The 23,473-nt window shown below is 47.5% G+C and overlaps 1 protein-coding gene across 4 annotated transcripts in view; it reads left to right on the top strand.

Annotated features, from left to right (window-relative positions):
- The first annotated feature begins 486 nt into the window (after positions 1-486).
- Positions 487-23,473, top strand: part of carmil3 (capping protein regulator and myosin 1 linker 3) — a 44,022-nt gene continuing 21,035 nt past the window's right edge. For 3 of the 4 annotated variants that reach the window (XM_023832674.2, XM_023832673.2, XM_023832672.2), the window contains exons 1-15: positions 487-710; positions 3,078-3,172; positions 8,729-8,779; positions 8,863-8,922; positions 10,353-10,474; positions 11,640-11,734; positions 12,294-12,364; positions 13,216-13,289; positions 15,318-15,393; positions 15,669-15,757; positions 17,692-17,786; positions 18,167-18,253; positions 19,615-19,724; positions 20,886-20,963; positions 21,495-21,571. In XM_023832674.2, coding sequence (XP_023688442.2) covers positions 536-710; positions 3,078-3,172; positions 8,729-8,779; positions 8,863-8,922; positions 10,353-10,474; positions 11,640-11,734; positions 12,294-12,364; positions 13,216-13,289; positions 15,318-15,393; positions 15,669-15,757; positions 17,692-17,786; positions 18,167-18,253; positions 19,615-19,724; positions 20,886-20,963; positions 21,495-21,571 — 1,355 coding nt within the window. In that variant the 5' untranslated portion in view covers positions 487-535. Of the gene's footprint in view, positions 711-3,077; positions 3,173-8,728; positions 8,780-8,862; positions 8,923-10,352; positions 10,475-11,639; positions 11,735-12,293; positions 12,365-13,215; positions 13,290-13,310; positions 14,045-15,317; positions 15,394-15,668; positions 15,758-17,691; positions 17,787-18,166; positions 18,254-19,614; positions 19,725-20,885; positions 20,964-21,494; positions 21,572-23,473 lie in introns of those variants that run through there. The other variant, XM_072711139.1, reaches the window with a different exon arrangement.

Raw genomic sequence — 23,473 nt, 5'->3', positions numbered from 1 at the left:
TTGGTGACACTTTGGGTGAGATTTCAGGGTTTAAAATAAAGGTCCACGTTTTACCATGTGTAAGGCACTATCAGTTTAAAATATTATATTTACAGATTTTATTATATTTACAGAGTTCATTTTATGAAAAGTTGTCATGCAGTTGCTACTAAGTGAATATTGTGAATCTTTTTAATTCTGTTTATCTCGCCTCTTGCCTCAATCCCAACTTGTGAAACTGTGCCCCAGAAGCTACACATTTCTTTCGTGCTCATAAATAAAGGTAGCGGCATATTCACAAATGCGGAAGGATGTGAGAAAACTCGTAGAGGGGGCATTTTAGACGGCGACCTCAAGCAGCGGTTTCCTGTAAGCGGCCACTTCTCCGGCGCTTAGATACCCGGCATCATTGAGTCAGTGTTTTATATAGCTTTCGGAAACGCACGAGGCGCATTGGCGGTGCATCTCTACTTCTCCATCACCCCCCCCTCTCTCCCCCCCTCTCTCTCTCCCTCCGTCGCCCTCCCTCCTTCTCGTACTCTGATATGATTTGTGTATGAGAGACGGCAGCCCCGCGGCTCTTCTGCCGGAATGCCCGTGCGGAGGCTGCTGCCATCCCCGCCTGCGTTATAAAGACACGGAGCGGCTGGGAGAGCTAGACAAGCCCGCGATGGCTTCCAAAGACGCCGCAGCCGCCTCCTGTTTCGTCAATGTGAGCAAGGAAATTACAGGTAAGGGAGGGGGGGGATGAAGCGATACTATCCGCACTGTCAGCATCATCGTCCTCATCAGTCCCGTGCTGCTTGCTGGGCGATGTGATGATACTTTGAACCGTGTGTGTGTGTGTTTTTCTGCTGTTTCTCTGGCTTGTCCGTATCCCAGCATCTTTCGTAAAAACCTTTGCGCCCCTGTGTGATCCCCGATCCCATTGCAATGCAAGGAAAACAAGTAAAATACCTTGTCCCTAGGCCGAGCAAAGCGGCTCTTTGGATAGGCATCTTAATGATGGTGATCGCATTGGTGATAGTGAGTTATTCGCGGGTGCAATGCGTGAAGCGACTTTACGTCCCGCTGTCTCCTGTGGCATATGGACGCGCTACTGTGCGCTATTACTTTAGCGTGTCTGAGGAGCGCGGATCCGTGTGCGCGTGTGATCAGTCGGTCACGGAAATAAATGCGCAGTTTACAGTGTGAAGTGAAGCGCGAGAACCGCAGCCAAGGAGCTTAGCTCGCCGGTACAGGAAGCAAACGGCGCTGTAACCTCAGGTGTCCGTGGGGACACCTCTGGGCACAGGTACTGAAATGTGCCAAAAAAAAAAAAAAAACTTGGATATTCCTATAACACCCGTCTACACATCCATACTCCTGCTAGCTCTGAGGGATTCAAGCCTGAGTGTTAAGATGACAGGTGAGTGAGAGGGCTCCGGGTTAATTACTGCAAATGGAATTATGAAAGAGCGCTAATTAGCTCTGGAATCTCCTGCTATACTCTCTTCCCAGACTCCTTTCTGCTTCCCTGTCGTTTCCACAATATATCCCCCCATGCTGTTTCGTGCTGCTTCAGTTCATCTTCCTGTCTTGCATCCCAGCATCTGAAGTCCCTCCTGTCCGCTCTCTCCCCTTTCATCCTCAGTCTGTACACACAAACACCTCCCCCCCCCCCCCCCTCCCCACCTCCCACCTCCCTCATCCTGCGCTTGATCTCGGTGGACTAACAGTGGGCATGGTGACATGACGAATTCGGCAATGCCGTGTCATCGGAGCAGCGCCCCAGTGCGTGATGGGAGTCCCTATCCCCCCACCCCCCCCCCGCATGCCCCACCCTGCTTAATGAACATATGTGCCTCTGTCCCTCTCTGAGGCTGCGTTAGGTTTAAATGGCTGGGCTTTGCAGTGATTAAACTCGATTATATCTGCGTTAAGTCCCTTCCTGCTCCCTGCTCTTTCCATCCCTCTGACTCGAACATTTTGCCCTCTATAAAAAAAACATCTGCTGGTGTTTTTGGGTAGTGATTCCAATGGAATCAATATGACCCCTCCCCCCCTAAATGGTTAGTGATCTGGGCTTAGGTCAGGATAGCAGGCTGAATACTGCCTCTCTGAGTGCGTACAGTGTCTGTCCGCCCGTCTCCCAGTATGTGCAGATGTGATTACTATCATTCCTCTGTGCATCACAGGCTTCTATCTTTAAATACGTAGCTGTGCAGCAAAGTTGGTCCCAGGTAATTACTGGGTGTTAAACAGGGACACAGTGCAATAATGTAACTTAAGTATCATGTCAATATTACGCTGCTTGACTTTGCTGTATGATTAAATGAATTATTACCTTGCATCCTACCTCTCCTTAACCCCTGACCTTCTCCTCGTGTAATTAAATGTCCCTCCCCTCCCAGCACCCTGCTCTCCCTGCTGAGTTTTTTTTACCTCGTTCTAACTTGCCGGTTTCGGTTTGTTTTCGAACCCTGGGCCGCGTCCGTCTGCGCGCGTGAGCGCAGTTACAGTGGGTCTTTTACGGCTTTGCCAGGTCCTGTGTTTAGGTTAGCCGCTCACCTTTGACACACTTCATTGGCGACAATAATTAGTGCATAAAAATGTGATACGGGGCCTTAAAATAACCTGTAGTCTTTCAGCGAGGTCACATGCTGACCCACTTACTGTGAGAGGTGACTTTTTTTTTTGTTAGCTGGCATTTTTATTTATTTTTTTGGAGTCGCTAATCTCCTTCACATCTGTCAGGTGGTTAGTCATGTGGTCGTGACTCTGCCTGTGAGATCAGTTGGACCAAGGGTGACGGACGATCCTTTTCTATTGGTCAGGGTCTGAATGTCAGTCATATGTGAGCTGGTACACAAGTCCGCTTATCAGACAGTGATTCAGACAGAATGGACTGTCTGACACCTTCTTTGATGTGGAGCTGACACGGTTGCTGTTATTTCACTCTGGATGGGAGATTAATAGCGACCGCACCCAGCTTCATTTTCTGCTTGCAAACACTGCTCGGGCCGTGTCTGAATGTGTGAGCTCGCGCGCGCCCCCCCGAGTGATCGCACGTTTCGTATCTCCGCTGTCCTCCCTGACACGTTTGTCTCCCTCCGCAGACAGCATCAGGAGGGTGATCGACAAGCCGTCCATCAAGTTCATCCGGAGCATCAAGCTGGACACGAAAAGTGGCAGATCAGAAGACAGGATTTTGGTAGGATCGTCCGCTTTCCATTCTCGCCATGAGATGGGTTTCAGTCAAACTCTGTCACTTCCTGTTTTTTAGGATCACCTCAACCCCCCCCCCCCCCCGTCAAATAAAAGTATGGCTTTTGTTGTCATTTACCATGAAATGAAAATCACATAAAGACATTTGCATCCAACATTAGCTAGTCATGCTGTTGTGGTTTGGTCTTCATGCTGTCTGAGGCCCAAGGTGCTGAAATCGAATTTCTTCAGCAAATACGGATTAACGGATCCAGCGTAAAATCACACCCTAAATCAGCTGCTTCAGATACGTCCGCCAAACGGTAACTGGATTCATCAGCATCCATTCTCTTTGGAGCTGAATATTTTTGCTTGTGGTACTGAAACACTGCTGGGCAGCGGTTAGCAGTTAGCTGTCAGCTCGGTAGCTGTGGTCTGCGACCGAGGGGTTCGCGCTAGTGGACACAGTAGTGCGCTCCTGTGCAGGGGGTGGCCTGCTTGTCTTGCATCTGAAGTGCAATCGATGCACTTCCCCAGGCAAAGTCGCAACTTGCACAGTCGCGGCAAAGTCTGAGACTTCTTGTTTTCTATTGGACGTTTTCAAGAAGCATTCCCGCCGCGCTTGCTCTGATTGGTGCCGGCAGGTCAGCAGACCTTGCCTCCACGCCCCCCGGTGACCTTTTCTCTTCATCAACATGTGCCTGCGAGCCCCACCGCACCCCCCCCCCCCCATTCAGATCATCCTTCACTCTATGAGATGCTGTATGATCCTTATATAAACCGAGAGGCTGTGCAAATATTAAGGACAACTAAAGTAACCAATTCATATATTTGCAATGGAGAAAGTAATAAAAACCTTTAGGTATCTCTTATTTCTCTTCCTCATCTATCTCTCTGGTTCTCTATTCACAAAAAATGAAGTCGCGTATCTGGCCAAACCCAATGCAGTGACTCTGGATGAGAGGGCACCCAGCAGACGTCTGTACACGTGCATGACCAGTGCCTGTTTTATCCTCGTGGCGTTCACTTGAGGGGAATATAAATGTATTGCTTAAAAGCAGCTTTGAGTGTTTTGATGCCGCAATAGGAAGTCTTGGAATAGCCTTTCGAATTCGTGCAAAGTTGGTGAAGCGGAGGCAGTGGGATCTCGTCTGGCGATGATCCGCGGTCAGGCGCTCCTTTTTAGAGGTCGATCAAAACCCGCCGTGTTCTGAAATAGAGTTGGAGAAATCTGGGGGATGAGTAAGAGGCTTGTTGGTGGCACGTGGGTGACGGTCACGGGCCTGCGATCTGCATGTGTCTGGCAGAGGCCTGAGGCTTTGGCGCTGCCCACATGTCAGGGCCACAACCACAGCTGGCATCCTAATGGCAGCACGGCGAAACGGACAGGAGGCTGGCATGTTCACCCAGGGATGCAGCAAACGCAAATATGCACGTACCAACTATGCAAGAAAACTGAAACAAACCCCCTTTCCTACAGCCACGTGGCTGTTTTAAATCAAGCTAAACACATCTGCTTGAAATGGACAGAATTCAGAATCCAGTGAAACTGGAGGGTTTGACACAAAGGAGAGGAAAAAAGCAGCGAGGGAGGACGACGGGACAGCAAGAGCCCAGATTGCTTGTCACTTCTTCATTCCCCTGCCCCTAATTATCCATCCCATTATGCAGCTCCTCTCGCTCCCATTGGCTGGAAGGATGCAGATTTGAGCCAATGGCAAGGGGGCAGCCACCCCTACCAGCGGAGACTTCAGTGTCTCTGTGCAGTGCCTGTCAAACAGACTATGGGCTCCTAATTTCATCATTATCACATGTAAGCCTGCAGCCTCTGAAGCCTCCTCCTCCTCCTCCTGCACTTCTCTGGCAGCCAACAGCGAGGGGGCGGGCAGGGGGGGGCAGGGGGGGGCGGCTTGGCCCTGTTGTCCGGATGTACCTCCTGAGTGATTTATTCATCTCTGAGGTTGCTGTCTCTGTTATCCAGCTGTCTCAATCCCCTGCCCTCTCCAGACATCCATCCTCCCCATCGCACATCACAAACTTCCTGTACGGCGCTCTACTGAGAGCACAGTGTCCATCAGATTGCCGTGTGCCTTATCTCCTCTCACTGCCTTATTACTCATTACCTCTGACTCTTGCCTTTCATTTCGGGGGGATTCCGCCGCCGAGGAGCTCGGACCGGTTTTGATTTAGAGAGTCAAACCCGCAGACTCCTCACTGTGGGGCCGTCAGACCCTTTCATCAGGGATCTAATTGAGCCCAGCACAGTTCTTTCCTTTGTTGTTTCAATTCATTATGCAGCACAATTCGATAAGCACCATAAATGCGGATGCATGGGTTACACGCGTGGATTATAGTGTAGAGATGTTCGTCTAATCACTAGTATGGCTTTATGCACTGCCCTGCTGTTCTACAGTGAATGTAGTGTCACATAATGTGCATGAAAAGAGGAAGGAAATGAATCGGCTCTATTGGCTGCTTGTGTTTCCATTCAGTTTTAAGCTTCCTCAGTTCAAAAATAAAAAAATGTGAAATATAGTAATGATGCAGTTGTTAGAATTGAATGCTCAGCGGTGGATAACATAATTCCTCATTCCCAGTTCCTCATGGCTCCCTTCCTGGGCCATTCGCAAAGCTCAAACGCTACTCTCCCCAGGCGCCTTGTTGCCTGGGGGCTGCAACAGCTTTTATGGCGGGAATCTGGGACGTCGCTTCGACATTATCTCCGGTGTGGGATCCGAGTCAAGGGGCCTCTTCCGTACAAAGTGCGGTGCTACGTCTTTGATTTGCTGGGGCCTTCATTGCGGAATCTGGAACACACGCCTCTTTGAATGTCGTCCACTCCCGCTCCGTTGGCGGAATCTGGGCCAGCCACGTATTTAAACACGTTCAGGTGGAGAAGCTCAGGTAGCTTAGCCGTGTTTCTCTTTTTTTCCTTCAGATGGACTGCCCCAGGGGGGATTCTGTGGCTTCCGTTTGGTCCTCTTTTAATCCGGTGACAATTGGAAGGGCGCTTAGAAATCAAACCGTGCTTGTCCCTGGTCCAGACTAGCGCTGGGCTCCTCAGGCAAAGTGGATATCGGGTCTCGGGAAACGTACCCCTTGAGGGCTCCTCCTACTCAGAGCTATTGGGTTGGATCAAGCTAATGCCCACTTGAGGACACACTGCTTGCAAAGGCTAGATTTGGTTTTCAGCCATCACGTGTCTGACCGACTTAAGGCTACACGTGCCAGCCATACCCGTAAGCAGCCATGTTGTCGTGCTCTGACATCGGGGGAGGGTTTCTCGGATTAGGAGAACTGAGTTACTCTCACCGGCGTTCATTGAGCCGGACGCCAGCAAGCTGTCTGCATCTAGCTTTCTTTGCGCCGTCCTAGACCGTATCAGTTTTGCTACGATGCGATTGATGCTTAAACATAGATCTCAGGGAGCAGTTTCCAGTCCATCATACAGCAGAGTCAAAACACAGAGAAAGCTGCTGAATTATTAACTGATTGTTAATATGAGTATGGTCTGTGTCTACTTCCTGTGGTAATTAGGACTTTGGCAAAGGCTCTGATCCTTCTCCATACCTTCAGAATCTGTAGCTCATTTTCAGATACACTCGGGAGATTTGAAAGGATCGCGTTCATGACGGCTTTCGGTCCTCAGAAATGAGCTGCCGGCTTGAATACAAGTGACAATTTTTCTGTCATCCATCAGAAGCCTTGAGATGTTTGCTAATGGCAATGAATCAGATATGGGATTGTGCAACTGATGTCTCCTTAAATACTGCTTAGATACTGCTTAGATACTGCTTAGATACTGCTTTAACTATCACCATGACCTTTCCGATTCTGCAGCCAAGACCTTTTCCACAGATGCAGGGACTCTTCTGAATCGAGGTTTGCTGTAGTGCCCCCCAACTCACCCCCCCCCCCCCCCAAATTCACCATCTATTTATGGGGCAGTAGACTGAACAAGTGAGGGATTGGAAGTGACGGAGCATAAAGGGATAGAGAGCCTGGAGAAAAGAATGAGTGGGAGCGGAGGCATGAGAGGAGAGAGGAGACAGAGCAGCAGACAGTGGAGTAAGTAATGGAGAAGATGGAGACGTGCGGTAAATTCGCCGAGGATGGAGACGCTGGGAGAGAGTAATGGATGGAGGGAGTGGGGGTGAGAAAGGGCTGATAGACACAGGGATAAAAACACAAAAATGGGATAAAATCTTTGAAAGAAAAAAAGAATGGGTATGACTGTGAGGGAGGAAGAGCGAGGGAGAGATGACGTGGATTGGAAGGACCTAGATGAAGAGTGTTAATTATAGAGTTTAAATTATGAATGAGATTAATTACTTTCAGAGGTTCGCTCTCGCAGTTCTTTAAATGTAGCCTGTCTTGCTTCCCAGCCATTCTTATACTGTAATGAGCCTCAATTAACCCATCTCTCCCAGCGCAGGCTGTGTGTGTGGATCTCCGCCTTGCTCATTTTTAAACTGCCCTCTCGGTGAGGGTGAAGGGAACGTGACGTTAACCGAAACGCAGTCCCGTCGGGCGTCGGTAGCGGGGCGTGTTTCAAAAACCAGGAATTTCCTGTTTTCCTCCATCCAGTGAGTGAAGGTTATCTCCCACACACAAACATACGCACAGGCTTGTAATTATATCTTTGTGGGGACTCTGCATTCATTTCTATGGGGAAAACTCTAATCCCAATATGACGAACTTAACCCCTACCCAGCCCTAACCATGACCGTAAGTAACTGAACAAAATACGAGACTTTTGGCATTTTTGATTGCATTTACAGATATTTGTGGGGACCTGAAAAAACAGGTTTTTATTACATTATGGGGGACATTTTGTCATGTAAACATAATCCACGAGAGCGCACACACACACACACACACACAGACACAAATACACATAATGGACCTGCTGCTGTGTCATCAGTAAGAGACACACAGCCCGTGCAGGAATCTGGTGTGCAGGCAGATCAGTGTCATAGCAGACGGCTAAAATAAATTTTCCAGCAAATGGGCACACACTTACACAGTGCTTTATATAGTGCATGTGTATATAGTGTATATATGCACGACAAATACAAATATATGCACTGTATATGTTCTGTGTGTGTGTGTGTGTGTGTGTGTGTGTGTGTGTATATATATATATATATATATATATATATATATATGTTTGTATGTGGGGTAATTACTTAAGTAGCTTCACTGGTGGCAGCGTTGCTCCTCTTGCCGTCATTGTTGACATTACGGTAAGAGTGATGTAAGTACCTTGCATATTGCCCATAACACTGATGAAAAGCCCCCCGATTCTTGTTCCTTGGCAGCCAGTCAGCCTGTGCCCCTCCCCCACGCCCCCACCCCCTTCCTGTAGGAGCAGAAAGGCATGTTCTCCTGCAACATTGAAATGAGGGGGGGGGGATTAAGACTTTAAAAGTCCTGTTTTCAGTAGCAGTCAGAAGTTTAAACACTTGTACCTGGTCATCATCTCCCACTGTATGCTGATAGGTGTGTGTCCTGCTGTTGATGGCCCTGTGTGTCTGACCTCTGACCTCTGTCTTCCTCTTAGGTCTTCACTACATGGCGTCTCTACTTCCTTGTCCCCAAGGTGCCCGCTAAGGTGACTGTCGCCTCACTCCCGCAATATTCACGCCATCGCAGCGTTGAAACGTCAACTTATGGCAACTCTAAATGCCGTTACAGGTGGAGGCAACTCTTAACTTCCTGGAGATCCGTTCCATGAGCACCGAGCCGAAGAACAAGGTGAGACGTTGGTATCTGAGGCGCCCGCGGTTTCGTAACCCCTGTTTGCCGTCTGGGAGAGGTTTTCAGGGAACAGGGAGAGATCTCTGATATTTCGGACTTCTAAAAGAGAACTGGTTATCACAAAAAAAAGCAGTGGATATTAATAACAGTATTGCGTGGGTGATAATTAGTAATGCAAAGGGACTGAATTTGCACATGCTGTTACCCCCAAACTGCTGTTTTCATTGGCATCGACTTGAAGCAGTATTATTATAGTTTAGATTTTTTCAGTTTTTATTTTTACATTATGTTGAATTTTAATTCGAAATCCAGCTTTGTTTTCAGTGTGCTTTTTATTTTAAAGACATATTTCTTTTTTTCAGTTTTAGTAATTTTATTTCTAGGTACAGACTGAAAGTTGTCCTCCAAAATGTACGACACATGTTTCGGGTATTATTAATGGTAATTAAAGATAAACAAAAAGATTATAAAACATTAGTTAAATAATTAAACCTTTACCTGAATAGTATCAAAAAGCAATAATGGAAAGTATTTTTTACTTTTTTTTTTATTGTTTTTTTTTTTAATTGAAAATGTTTTATTTTAGTTATCGATAATAACCCTGACTGGCAGTGGTCACCAATCGGTCAGTCGGCAAGACATTCCCAATCCAAAGTCTGCCTCTAGGAGAGAGCAAAAACGTGTGGCTCCCTGTGGACCGGATCGGGAAACGCTGCACTACAGAGACTGGGTCGACTCAATAGCTCTCCGGAATATTCTCATTGTAATAGTAGTTTGCGCTATGAAGGTTGGAAGCCTTCTGTTCTCAGGATGTCTCATTATTCTGGACCCCCGGGCCTCAGATACTTGCCGCAGCAGTTCAGTGTTTATATTTCCCTGTACGTTCGCATGATTGGATTCGATACTTTAAATAACAAAACCTTCTGTTGTGAGAGGAAAATGCAATAAATATGGATCTCATTCAGCAGTATGAAGGGCACTCAAACTTGAGAGCGTAGTCTCTTTCAAATATGTTAATTTTGCATGGAAGAGCCCAGTTAAAGCATAAAAATATAAAAGTGAGCAGAGTCGTATACTCGAGTATTCATGAGCGTTTAGTTATTGTAGCCATGCAGCCTCCCTATGCATTAATTCCATGAAAGGGCTTCTTTTTCTTATTTGCAGCTCTTTTTCAGTAACATGCTTCCCGATACTGCCGCCCCAGAGCAATGGACGGAGATTTAATAAGGGCCGACATAGTGGTTAATGCTAAATAGGAGGGAGAAAAACTACGCAGGGGGGGTCCAAGGCCATCTGTCTGCCCAGCCCCCACCCGTGGGGGATACTGACCTTAAACAAGCCGGAAATGTGTATGCTGGACACATGTAAGGGCAGCCGATGGACACGCCTCCCCATCACCCCCGTAACATTGTGTCTGACGCGTGCAGGTCGTCATAGAGACGGACAAGTCCACATTCTGCTTCAGGCTGCAGACTCCGGACCACCTTGAGAATGTGGTCACCCACGTCAGCTTTGCCCTGTCCCAGATATTCAACAACTCCATGTTTGCGTAAGTCTGTCCTGCCTCGTCACCCTGCAACCTGCATTTCTTTGCGGTGGTCCAATTGTGTCCCAGCTCCTGTCCGGATAAATTATTTAACTGGACTAAAAAGACTGTCTACTCAGGCTATGGATAATTACATCTCTGCCAATCAGGCTAGTGCATCAGCCTAGACCAGGTTTCCCCACTTCCAGTCCTGGAGGGCGAGTCCACACCACAGTTTGCAGATTTCCCTGCGTGCCTATTAAACCAGGCAATCGGGTGAGTTTTAGCAGGGAAATCTGCAAACTGTGTTGTGGACTCGCCCTCCAGGACTGGAAGTGGGGAACCCTGGTCTAGACCTTTTAAATAGACAGCAGATACAGGTGCACTGCACTCACAGTCTATCTTAGGAGTCCTGAGAATCAGTGGGAAACCCTCTCTTAAGAAGGATTTAGTCGGATGCTAATTACTGACTTCAGTTAACATGCCAGCGTCTGCATGAAATCAGATGATAGGGTCTGCTGGCTTTAGGGGTACCAACAAATCTGTCCATACTCTTTTAGCATATCTTTGTAAAATAAATAACAAAAAAATTCTTTTCACAATTTCATTGGTTTACTCTATCACATACTAAAGGCATGCAGATATGCATTAGACAATTGTTTTTAATGGAATCACTTGTCAGGAGAAATGAAACATTGTTTCAATGAGCTGTAAGGGTACTAACAAACTTGTCCACATCTGTAGATGTATAATTTCATAAATAAACGGACACTCCTCACTTAGCAACCTACCTGTTTAACGACCATGCAGACTTACGACCTGGTCTCTGACCAGTTTGTGTTGAAGGCTGTACAATATGCAAACCTATATCAGAGCTGATTTACTCTATTCAGTTTATTACAGTATACAGTACAGTACTGCATAAACATTTATAAATATTTAAAAAAACATTATAAATGGTGCAAAGGTGACATTAAAATACTGCAGATGGTTGACACAAACCCACTACCAGTACAATATGCTTGAAATATCGATATAGGGCGGCTTCTCACTTATCGACAAATTTGCTTAACGACTGAGTCGTAGGAATGAAACTCGGTCGTTTTTATTATTATGAATGATATTAAATTATTAACATGATATTATCAGACTTGCCCGTTCTCTCAAACTGTCGTGCTATGCCTTTCAGTCCATCCATCTGTCTGTCGCAAGGGGACCCCTCTGATGGCAGCAAGAAGTTCTCCCCGAATTCGGAAACCTCCGTGGAGACACAGAGAGCCTGTGGTGAGCCTCAGAATCGGAGCCCGAAGCCAGGAATGTGCAGCCGGAAGGCAGACGGGGAGTCTCGCCCCGGCAGGGCAACACACGCAGGCGGGGAGGCAGCCGGGCACAGGGGAGGGCATGCTCTGACGCTGATTAATGCGCCATGAAGCGGGCAGAGAGCACCTTTAGAGGAGGCAGTGGTAAGATGGGGGGGGGCGGGGTCCAGTGGCATGCAGCTACACGGGAGGAAAAAATGCTGTTGGGGTGCAACGGTCACAAAACAGCTTTTTCACATTTGGTTGCAGACACTTTTATTTAAAGCATCTTGGATCAGGGCGGTTGAGGGTTAAGGCCCCTGCTCAGGGGTGCAGTTGTGAAACCGCTGATCACAGCCACAGCATCCAAACCTGCTGAGCCGGATGTCGCACCCCCCCACACAGGCGTGAAACAGAGATGCAAAACCCACGGGCGAGCGCAGACCACCCCCCACCCCCCTCCCACCCATCACCTGCCGTGTAGGTGCTGCAATGTCTCTCGGCCTCCTTCTCATCCTTTTCTCTTTATGCCCCCCCACCCCCAGGCGGGTTCTCAGAGACGTACGCCGCCCTGTGCGACTACAACGGCATCTGCTGCAAAGAGGAAGTACAGTGGGTAAGCCCCGCCCCTTACCGTCTGCCCGCTAAGTGAGAATGAGAAAGGGCTCTTATGTCTAATGCGTGCCGTGATGTCGATCGGCATGCACACGGTAATGGCCCTGCAGGGCAGCGCACTGGTGCATGGCTGGGGCGTCCAGTTCGCCATAATGTCTTGGCCGCAGTACTAATGCAGCCCAATCAGAGGCCTGCGATCTGTATTAACTCTCCGGTCAGTCTCCTGCGTTGTGCTGTCCGGTTGCCCGGAGTCTTACTAGTTAGGACGCACAGTGCAGTATTAACCCTTTGCTATAACACAGGCTATTGATAGTCTGTCATGCACTGAATAATTGCCCTTTGCACCATATCATTTAATATACTGGTACATGTTTGCGATGCCGTTGATTTTCAACCATATTACTGCTGCAATTTTTTTTATCCGACACTGTTATGTTTAATGCTGTTAGGTCCAAATACATGGTTGCACTACTGCATTCTAGCTCACTATTTGGCTGTGTGTATCTATGTTAAAATTCTGCTGTATTTTATGGAATGTGGTGGAGATGGCACACAGATTCGTGCATGTACACTGGCAATAATGATATTCTATTCAGTGCCTGAAAGTGCTGACACAGTGTCCTGTTTGAACGTGAAGAAATATTATCCCTGTTAATGTCTTGTGCTGCTAGCTGAGGGTTAACCCTTTCAGTCCTAGCGATGGTAGTCTTAGTGCACCATCCTGCATTATCACCGTAGCCCCGCCCCCCACCCCCCGCATCCTGTGCTGGCTGGCTGTGGTACTCAGTCTGCCTCCTCTGCAATCTTGTAAATTGACTGTCTGCTCCCCCTGAACCTCTCTGTCTGTCTCAGGACGTGGACACCATCTATCACTCCCAAGACAACCGGGAGTTTAACCTGTTGGACTTCAGCCACTTGGAAAGCAGGTCCGTTTAAAAACGAGTCATTTATGAATTACAGGCTTTTAATCTTTACTTTGTTTTATATTTCTGTGTTTGTGATGTATATTGTAGTCATTAATCATCGGTGTCCTTAAAGGAATAGCACATACATCATATGCCAGGGGTAGATTTAATTTCCTTGCCACTGAGGTAACAAAGCTATTATTTTGTAAACTGCTTTCTTTAGTACATCAGCATAAGTTGCATATGTTGTAGTATTATTAATATATGTTTGTTTGCATACTTAATTACCTTCTTAATGTATCAATAAATTCAGTACTGTCAGAGTTGTATTAAAATTCAGCACCAGATTATAGTGGGCTTGGAGCCTATCCCAGGAAGCACTGGGCACAAAGCAGGGGGCACCTTGGATGGGATGCCAGTCCATCAGAGGGCATGCACAAAATATGAGCAGTTTAGAGAGACTATCTCTCCTGGCTGCATATTTTTGAACACGGGGAGAACATGAGCAAGTCAGGGGATGGGATTCAAACCCATAACCTGCAAGTGTGCTGCTGTAGCAGTACTCACTACACCACTGGGTCAACCCCAGATGTCAGTGTATTTAGAAATTGCAGTGAGAGCTAAGTAGCTGGTTAAGTGAACGCGCAGACACTGCGTCAGCCTGGATGTCTCTGCACAGGTTTGCTGTGACCGCTCATGTTAACTAACAGCAGGGAAGTGCAGCCAGCTGTGACGTTTGACACTTTTCTGGCTCCGGGTCCAAACGATTCAGTCAAGTATGTTCAGAACCCATCCCCCGCCGTTTCCACCCTCTCACTCACAAGCTGGGAACTCTATCATGGCAGCAGACGTCACTGAAACCCAAAGACATCCCCCCCCCCCCCCAAATCGATCCTTGGAAAGCAAACGATCTGGTTTTTAAAAAAAATTTGCACCTTTCATCATTACCTGTGTGCGGGTGCTCTGTAGTGTTTCTGAATGGGGAGATATGGGGGGGTGAAGCGATGACACTAGTAAGTGGAAATAGCAGCCCCCTCAAATAGCAGCCCCCGCAGGACCGGGATGTGGGTCCACAGCATTTTGTGAGCTTGCTTCCCTGTCGTCCGTGATGTGGTGGGTGGCCTGGGCATCGTCCGTGGTGGCTTTATGCCCGCATCCCATGCCAGCGGGTACAGAAAAGGGCAGCTGGCATATGACGCCCCACCGCTGCATGCGCATGGCCACCTGCTTGCCGGCTAATCTGGCAGCAGCGCCAGCTTCCCATACGAGGCGCGTGAGAAGCACCCCGGAGAGACACCTGGGATTGAAAATTCAGACAAGCTCCGGGGCCATGGTCTAGGAACATGACCTTGACCAAGACCAGAAGGGGGGAGTTTAGGTCCAGAGGGTAAAAGTCCAGACCAAGATTTTGTTTCAACCAGTTGAGTACTCTGTGACTGCGAGTCTTTATATTCAGCTGGTTGGTCAAAACAGAATCTTGATCTGGACTTTTATTCTCTGGACCGGAATTACCCATCGGTGACCAAGACCAAGCTCCTTCAGGAGAATCTCCCTGAGCACTTTAGGTGTTGTCTAGAGCATCTCTGTGTGATGTGTGAGTATAGGGAGTGCATCTCACACAATTGCTGGGGTAGAGGTTCATAGCCCTGCAGTGGGTTGGCTCTCCCTCTTGGGTCGTTCCCTGTCTTGCCCATGTAGCGTCGAGAATACGCTCCTGACCCCTGCGACCCTGTATAAGACGAGGGGGTATAGAAAATGGATGGAGTGAGCTACCTCTCTTCAAATGGTCAAATAATCCCATTTCAAAAAAGAGAGCCATCCATCTAACAGTCTTACAACTGATTATCCAGTACAGGATCCTGGGGGGCACTGAAAGATATTCTGAGCAGCACAGGGCACAAGGCAGGGCGCACCCTGGAAAGATGACAAAGGGAAACTGGAAGGCTGTCAAACACCATCTGGTGTAAATCTGGACGCTGTGTCCTGCTGTGCTGGCGGGAGCCTTGCCCTCAGTCCCTCCGTGTGAGCGCTTGTGCTGTTCTTTTTCAGGGACCTGGCCGTGATCGTGGCGTCCATAGCCTACAACACCTGGTTCACCAAGCTCTACTGCAAAGACCTGCGAATAGTAACTATCCCCATCTCGACGGCATTGTTCCACTGAACTGCAGCGCCTCAGAGTGGCGATCATCCAATAGTGTTGACATATAGTATCTATAGTATGCATTAGCTTCAAGGCTTCTGCATAACAGCCATCCCATAATATCGGCATACATCTCACACATAAAACTGCCACTGCTTGGTTCTGCATAATCAGTCTCTGAGCAGCGCTGCAGGTAGATGTTGCTTGGTCAGCATTTTCTCTCCCCCCCCCTCCCCCTCCCCCCCCATCTGCTCTGCCAGGGCTCGGAAGTGACGGAGCAGGTCCTGCACACTCTCAGCAAGTCCAGTAGTTTGGAGGAGATCACGCTGGACAATGCCGGCCTCAAACCGTGAGTCAGCATGGCCCCCTCCCTTCCTCGGGGGTGCGTGATATGCCGCATCTCACTGTGCTGCTCTCACACAGTCCATCCACTGTTTAGATATATCTGGTGTGATGGTACCTTATGAGGTGTGATTTAGCTCTGTGCGTTTGTGTAGCAGTTCATACCTGTGTGGATGTGTTTGTATAAGTGTCTATACCAACATGGGTGTGTCTGTGTAGCCGTTTATACCCACAGGAGTGTGTTTGTGTGGCTGTTTATACCCCTATGGGTGTGTTCGTATGGGTGTTTATACCTGCGTGGGAGTGTTTGTGTGGCTGTTTATACCCCTTTGAGTTTGTTCGTGCGGCAGCTTATAAATGTGTGGATGTGTTCGTATGGGTGTTTATACCCCTTTGAGTGTGTTCGTATGGGTGTTTATACCTGCGTGGGAGTGTTTGTGTGGCTGTTTATACCCCTTTGAGTGTGTTCGTATGGGTGTTTATACCTGCGTGGGAGTGTTTGTGTGGCTGTTTATACCCCTATGGGTGTGTTCGTATGGGTGTTTATACCTGCGTGGGAGTGTTTGTGTGGCTGTTTATACCCCTTTGAGTGTGTTCGTATGGGTGTTTATACCTGCGTGGGAGTGTTTGTGTGGCTGTTTATACCCCTTTGAGTGTGTTCGTATGGGTGTTTATACCTGCGTGGGAGTGTTTGTGTGGCTGTTTATACCCCTTTGAGTGTGTTCGTATGGGTGTTTATACCTGCGTGGGAGTGTTTGTGTGACTGTTTATACCCCTTTGAGTGTGTTCGTATGGGTGTTTATACCTGCGTGGGAGTGTTTGTGTGGCTGTTTATACCCCTTTGAGTGTGTTCGTATGGGTGTTTATACCTGCGTGGGAGTGTTTGTGTGGCTGTTTATACCCCTTTGAGTGTGTTCGTATGGGTGTTTATACCTGCGTGGGAGTGTTTGTGTGGCTGTTTATACCCCTTTGAGTGTGTTCGTGCGGCAGCTTATAAATGTGTGGATGTGTTCGTATGGGTGTTTATACCCGCCCTAAGGTTGAAAGATGAGGATTTTCCTATTCTAGTTTTTTTCCTTTTCACGTGTCTTGCAAGCATATAAAATTTTGGTCAGATACCATTAAGCTGAAGGGGTCCTCCTGTCATCTGAAGATTTCACTAAGGCAATACAATAGTGGAATGCTCATGCAATGCAAATTACTTTTCTTATCATGGTAATAAAATTTGTATTGGTACTTACTTATTTATGGAAAGTGTGATGTCAGAGCATTATTTTAGGCAGTGTATATAATTTTGTCATAGGCACTAATTTTGACTGTCTGCAAGTTATGAGAAACTCAACCTTAATTTAGTTCTGTAAAAGCCGCCACAAAGCCCACGTGGTTAAATTCTGTCAAGTACGCAATTTAATAGTAGTGAATAACCAGTATCATAATATTTTCAATTACCTGTCATTTTTATATTGCCTTTAAGTCCTATTTTGTACTATGACAATTTTAAAATATAAATTTTTAATTATATTTATACACACACAAAGTAATACTGCAACATTTTCAAGCGAAGTTAAACTATGAAAACCAAACTTGATTTTGTTACGATTATGAAGTCGTCGAAGGCAGTACAAAAGAAAATAAGGCCATCTGTGGAAATATTTGGACTAGGAAGTGCCATAGGGTGACTTTCATATCAACGGAGGACCCCTAGAATGTTATCTGAATCAAGCCAGAAAATGTACGTTATTTGCATGACATTTGGGGAAGAAATAAACTAGGGACAAAGAGTTATTTAACAATTTATTTCTTTAATGGGGCACCCTAGTGTTGATGCTCATGTGGGTCTGTTCATATGGGTGTTTGTACCCGTGTGGGTCTGTTCATATGGGTGTTTGTACCCGTGTGGGTCTGTTCATATGGGTGTTTGTACTCTATTTCCCATTCCAGAGACTTCCCTCAGAAGATGGCTATTGCTTTATCGGAGAACCCAGCTTCAGTCATTCATTCTCTCAGTCTGGCTAACAACACCCTGGACAATCAAGGTAGCACCTCTCTCTCTCACCCTTTCTCACCATCTTTCTGTTTGTCCACCAGCTTGTCTCTGTTTATTATGGTGGATGCCCATATGTGCATGCGTGTGAATGCTTCCTTCCCAGCTACAAAGTTAATCCTGTGACCCCCGGCAACACATTGCAATCCTATAATATGAGTCAGGAGCGCCCACCTGCAGCTGCCTTTCTGACACCTGTCACGCTCTTGCATCAGTAGCTGTGTGTGTGTGTGTGCAAGCGTGTGCGCGTGTGTGTATATGCCTGTGCGTCTCATTAATGGGACCTTTGTGGTATGTAGTCTTCTGGTTCACTGTGCGGACAAGCGAGTGAGCGAGCGAGAGAGACTCTCAGCCTGCTGTTTGCCTCCACAGGAGTCTCCAACCTCATCCAGCAAGTCTGCCGCCTCAGCAAAGGCCTGCGTCTGCTGAACCTCTCCAAGACCTCTCTCTCCTCCAAGGGTAGGCCCCGCCCTCTACGTCACGCTAGGCTGGGGGCCCCCTAGTGGTGAAAATGGTGCCCCTCTCCCTCCAGAGCCTCTTTCATCCGTTTCGGCTTGTCTGCGGTGGATGTAAGGGAAGCGCGGAGCGGGGGGGGGGCTTTCCTCTGTAGGGCCTCTGGGGAGCAAAAGCACTTTCACCCAGTCAGTCTATTTACACTCGGTGTGAGTTTCGCTTCGTGTTCTGCCCTCCGCTGCCCCCTGATGCCCGCGGTCGCCCTCCTCATCATCCTTGTTTTCCATCTCCCTTCACATCCGTGCTGTTTTCTGACAAGAGCTTGTTCACAGGGGCCATAAAGGGATCTCTAGCTGCCCGTTTTGGCCCCGCCAATGCACACTTCCTTTTTAATCTTTCCTGAGCTGTTCAATTACGAGAGAAACTTTACGGACCCAGACTGAGCCCGACTGTATTTAGAAAGCAATGACACGCAGCATTAAGCATTAGTTGCTTAAGCGTTGCCGCTAGCTTTGCGAGCAGACGGACGTTAGCGCATCAGTAGCTGGTGTTATGGACACGACGGTGCAGCCGGCGGGGGGGTGTGGTGGTGAAGCCCTAACATCGCTTACAGGATGTTTTCTGTTAAGGCCGGACTGCGTGAGCCCCATGCAGCCAGCCCCCGTGGGCGACCACGGAGTATTGACTAAAGCGAGCGAGTGGTTTTAATGAAAGCTCAGAAAAGAGGGTTGCACACAGCGGGCGATGTTTGCACTCTCTCTCCACTCCCTCCTTTCTGCTTTTCCTCTCTATATTATTCTTGCCTAATCACCCTTTTCTTCGTACTACTGGGCTAAAATTTCATTGCGTTTTTTTTTTTTTTTTTTTCCTCTCCCCACCAAATACACGTCGATGCACTAGAGACACACAGACTGAATTAGGGGAAGTGAAATTCGAGCGCAGGCGTTCGGAGGGAGACGTGCAGCACAGCGCAGTGCCGTGACCGATCACCCATCCCCGAAACGCGATAGCGCCTCCTGGCTTTTTGCTGCGGTTACTGGCAGCACGGGTGTCAGAATGTTGCTGGTTCAGCTGCCCGCGACATCCCACGTAAATGAAACACGCAAACAGGAAACAGTTGAAAATGTAACCCTCCCTTCACTCTTCCTCCCCATCCCTCTCTCCTATGTCTCCGATTAAAATTCGAAAGATGAAAACCCTTTAATAGCTTGGAAAGTATTGGGGCTTGTGTAGCTAGTGCTGTTAATGCAGGGAACAGAGTACGTAATGATGGATTGAAGGAAATGTAACAGATGAAGCATTAAATTGAAAATTAAGGAAATAAACATGTCTCTACACCCCCCTTCCCCCTCCCACCCCCATGTCAGGTGTGGTGTGTCTGTCCCAGGCTCTCAGCTCCAGTGATGATTACTCCAACTCCCTGCTCCACCTAGACCTCAGCAAGAACCCCGGAGTGCTCTCCGGAGAAGATGCCACGGTAAGAATTCTCCATCCCTCCACCCCTGCCTTTGCCACTCTGTGCACCTGTATTCACATGATAGTTTGCTCCAAGCACCAGTGAGAGAGTCGGGCAGATGTGGTCCTTTAACAGGTGAGAAAAGCAGGGGTGTATGCATGGTCCGGGCCACAGGAGGAATGGCCCCAGCTGAAAGCTGATTGGCTCCTCTGTCACTCACCGATTCAAAACATATCATTGGCTAATGATAAGGTTGGCCCCTCGGTATGAATTATGGTCCCTCTTATGCTTCCTAGAACCACCCCAGTATTGTATCAATACGTCGTTTGGTTCACCCATTCATACTGTGCACGTTCCAAATAAAATTGCCCGTCACGCCCTCCAGTTCCCTGTGTCCCACACAGCTGTTTGCTGTCCTGAAGGTCTCCTTTTTTTAACCGGTTTCTTTAAACAGTTTTCATCATTCACAAACCCACTTAACCACAGTACATGCAGGACTCTGCCAGCCCACTTAGCGTTTAGCCCCAATATGCTATGCATTATTAAAAAGCATCCTGTCTTGGAAACCACGCTGAATGCTTTGCTTTACTGATGCCATTGTCCCAGAACATTTCGGAGGTTGGTAACAATTGTACCACATCCTTATACTGTGTGATTCACTGATGCTTACAGCAGCCTCAAAGGTGCCACGGTCTCTTGTTAGTAAACTAATTCCTTAACTGCTGTCATGCCACGTTCCCTCTCACAGAGCGGTCTTCGTACCTGCTCCGAAAAAACGTGGTTCAGTCTGAGCAGCGGAAAGAGCTCTACCTTTGTAGTGCAAAGTGTTTAGATTGGGTTGGGTGAAATTCTGACCTGGGTCTGAGGTAATGCATTTGTCCCAGTTCAGATGGAGTTCATTAGGTGGTAATGACTGTTTTAGGTCCAGTATGGCTTTGGAGATGAATCTGTCAGCAGTACTTGTGGTAGTCTTAATGTCAGGGCCTTCCGTTGAACCCCAAAAATAAGACACCATGCCATGATTGTCAACTCCTGCCCTCACTGATTCCCTGGTGTCGCCGTCATTAACCCCTGTGGCTCTCACATTCACCCATGGCTGTTTTTCTCCATGAGTGCTGGCCCTTTTAAGTACCTGTACTGCTGCTTTAACTGTCTTCCATTCTCCTCCTTGTGTCTCTGAAGAACCTGTACCTCTTCCTGGCCCAGCCCAACTGCCTGGTTCATTTGGATCTTTCTGGAACCGACTGCCTTGTGGACTCGGTGAGTCAGTAGAATCGATACTTGTTAATATGCAAGCCCCTACCTTTCTCTCCCTGGTTCATAGCCAATGGGATTTATTGGCATGACAGTGGATGGAGAGGCGTTTGAATGTTTTGCGCATTTGGCATGGTGCTTGTGCTCTTTAGTGTTGAACTTAAGTTGGAGGTCTCCATATATAATATCCAGCTGTATAAGTGAGAGTAAAATTTAAGTCCCTGTGGATGAAAGGTGTCAGCTTGCCAACTAAATACACATTATATTCAAAAGCAAATAAAATTTCAATAGATGTATGAGAGCATGTGTTCTGTGATGGACTGGGATCCTGTCCAGGGTTGTCCTCTGCCTCATGTCCTGTGTTGCCTTGGATACGCTCCATCCCCCCCACACACACACAAAATCGTACACTGGATAAGTGGCTATGGAAAACAGATGGATTGATTCTTTGTAATGTAATATTTTAAAAGCTAATTAAATATGTACAAGTAAAGCTTCAAACTAGAGTTTTTGTAACCTTTTCTCTCTGTTTCTCAGCTGTTTGGTGCTCTGCTCAGGGGATGCTGTGCGGATCTGTCCTACCTGAACCTATCCAGGAACTCCTTCTCTCACAAGTGAGCTCACAGTCTGCTGACCCCGGGACAGTCGAAAACGACTTTTACAGCAGAATGATCCATGGGAAATCCCTCCGGGTTAAGATCTAATTTCAGTTTCTATCGATCTGCTTCGGCATCACATTGGTCGGAATAAATGATAATAATAAGCCGCCGGTGATAAATAAATATAATACCGTTGTAAATTGTATATATGAGAACAAAAATAGAACATAAAAATGAATTATATGCCATAATAAGGATCAGAGCGCTTTCAGCATTGGCAGAGGCCGCTGTCTTCAAACACTGATAAAGTGGCAGTTGTGAAATTAGCCGGTGTCTCCCCGACGGTGCCGAGGCGGTCGGTTGCCTGCTGCGTGCTTTTATCTTGTCCCGGTAGGACGCAGCCCTTTATCGTTTGGGAGGGTAATGACATTTGGAAGGTGCTGGTTGGTTTTTCTGCAAATATTTCTTTTGTGGCGTCGTTTTTGGACAGGTTGACAGGGAACGCGTCGCTTTCTATTTCATCTCTCTCTCGCTCGCTCTCTCTAACCCTTAAATCTGGGCTGCGTGCGCGCTCGTTTGGCTCCGGCATGGCGCGGCGCTGCCAGAAGCCCCCGATGTGTGCAGAATGTCACATGAAATGGGGTCAGAAATCTGTCTGCGCGGATAACAACGAGGAGCGCCGCTAATTCCCCACCGCGGCGGTGCCGCTGGGCTCGCGCCGCGCACTGCCGGCTCCTCCGCGAGACGCCGTCACTCGAGACGCGAGCGGCGCCATTAACCGGTGTCACTGTAATGCCGAGAGGTCCATTTAATGGTGATTAGTTCCGCGTAATTAGAGTAAAATTTATCGGACTGTCTGTGTCAGATTCCGGCTGTGCCCTTGGGGGATTTTTAGATGCGGCACGGCAGTCCTTCACGCGTCTCGTTACTGACAGCCTTTCACACTTGTGGTTTCCATCTGAAGATCAACTGGTCTCCGATTCGCTTTGTACGGTATTTGTCCGCCGCCCCGAGTAGCAGCAGATGGTTTTTATTCGCTATCAGATGCCGACAGACTACAGGGTTTCCAACTCGCACGCATCTGGCGGGACTCTCACACTTTCAGACTTTCACACTCACGCTAATAATCTCACGGCAAATCTATATTATTCTATCATAAAATTAGCCAAATCAAAAGCGTTGGGACAGTTTGCAAGCCCACAGGCTATTTACAAGGTAATAAAACTCTAAATGTGTGTGCAGACTTGTCTCGAATTGAAAATCTCACCCCGGCCAGCTGATCAAAGGTGGCAGCCCCGTAACAGTGTTTCTCGATCAACTGGTTTTCTCGATTTAAAACTGAACAAACGAAGACTTTATGGTGAAGAGTTGGCATTACAGTTGGTGGTGCTGTCTGCTTACAGTGATTCAAGAGTAATTTGAGTGGGCACGCATCAGCAGTGGTGGTTCTCGCTTGTATGGCGTCCTGGGCGAACCCCCCAGTCAGCAGCCCCCCCCCCCCCCCAACAAAAATGATGTTTTTACTCATAAAGAGATTAAATTCCTGTATGCCTTTATCATTTGTGCATTTCTCCCCTTTTCCTTTCCTCTTTCTTTCTAAAATGGACATTTGATGGCTGAGACCTTTTCTTATCCATTTGTGTTAATTTGGCACTCAAGCGTCAATAATTCAATTCATCACCCAAGACTGTCAACCAAGAGCCAAAACTAAACAAATTCACCTTGACTGGCTTTATATTATTCTTAGGGATTTCACATAACCAGTAAAAAAGCAACAATATGTCTAAAGAACTGTACATTTACAGTATTATGAATGAATAGTGGTTCATTTAGTAGAATGTTGTAGTGTAACTGATTTTGCTAATTGCGTTAGTACTGTACAAAATTAGAGCTTCACTGTTTGATAGATTCCCCAAC

This window comes from Paramormyrops kingsleyae, chromosome 4 (assembly GCF_048594095.1).
Source record: "Paramormyrops kingsleyae isolate MSU_618 chromosome 4, PKINGS_0.4, whole genome shotgun sequence".
NCBI lineage: Eukaryota > Metazoa > Chordata > Actinopteri > Osteoglossiformes > Mormyridae > Paramormyrops > Paramormyrops kingsleyae.
Note: the sequence above shows the minus strand (reverse complement) of the source record. Positions and strands in the feature narration are given on the sequence as shown.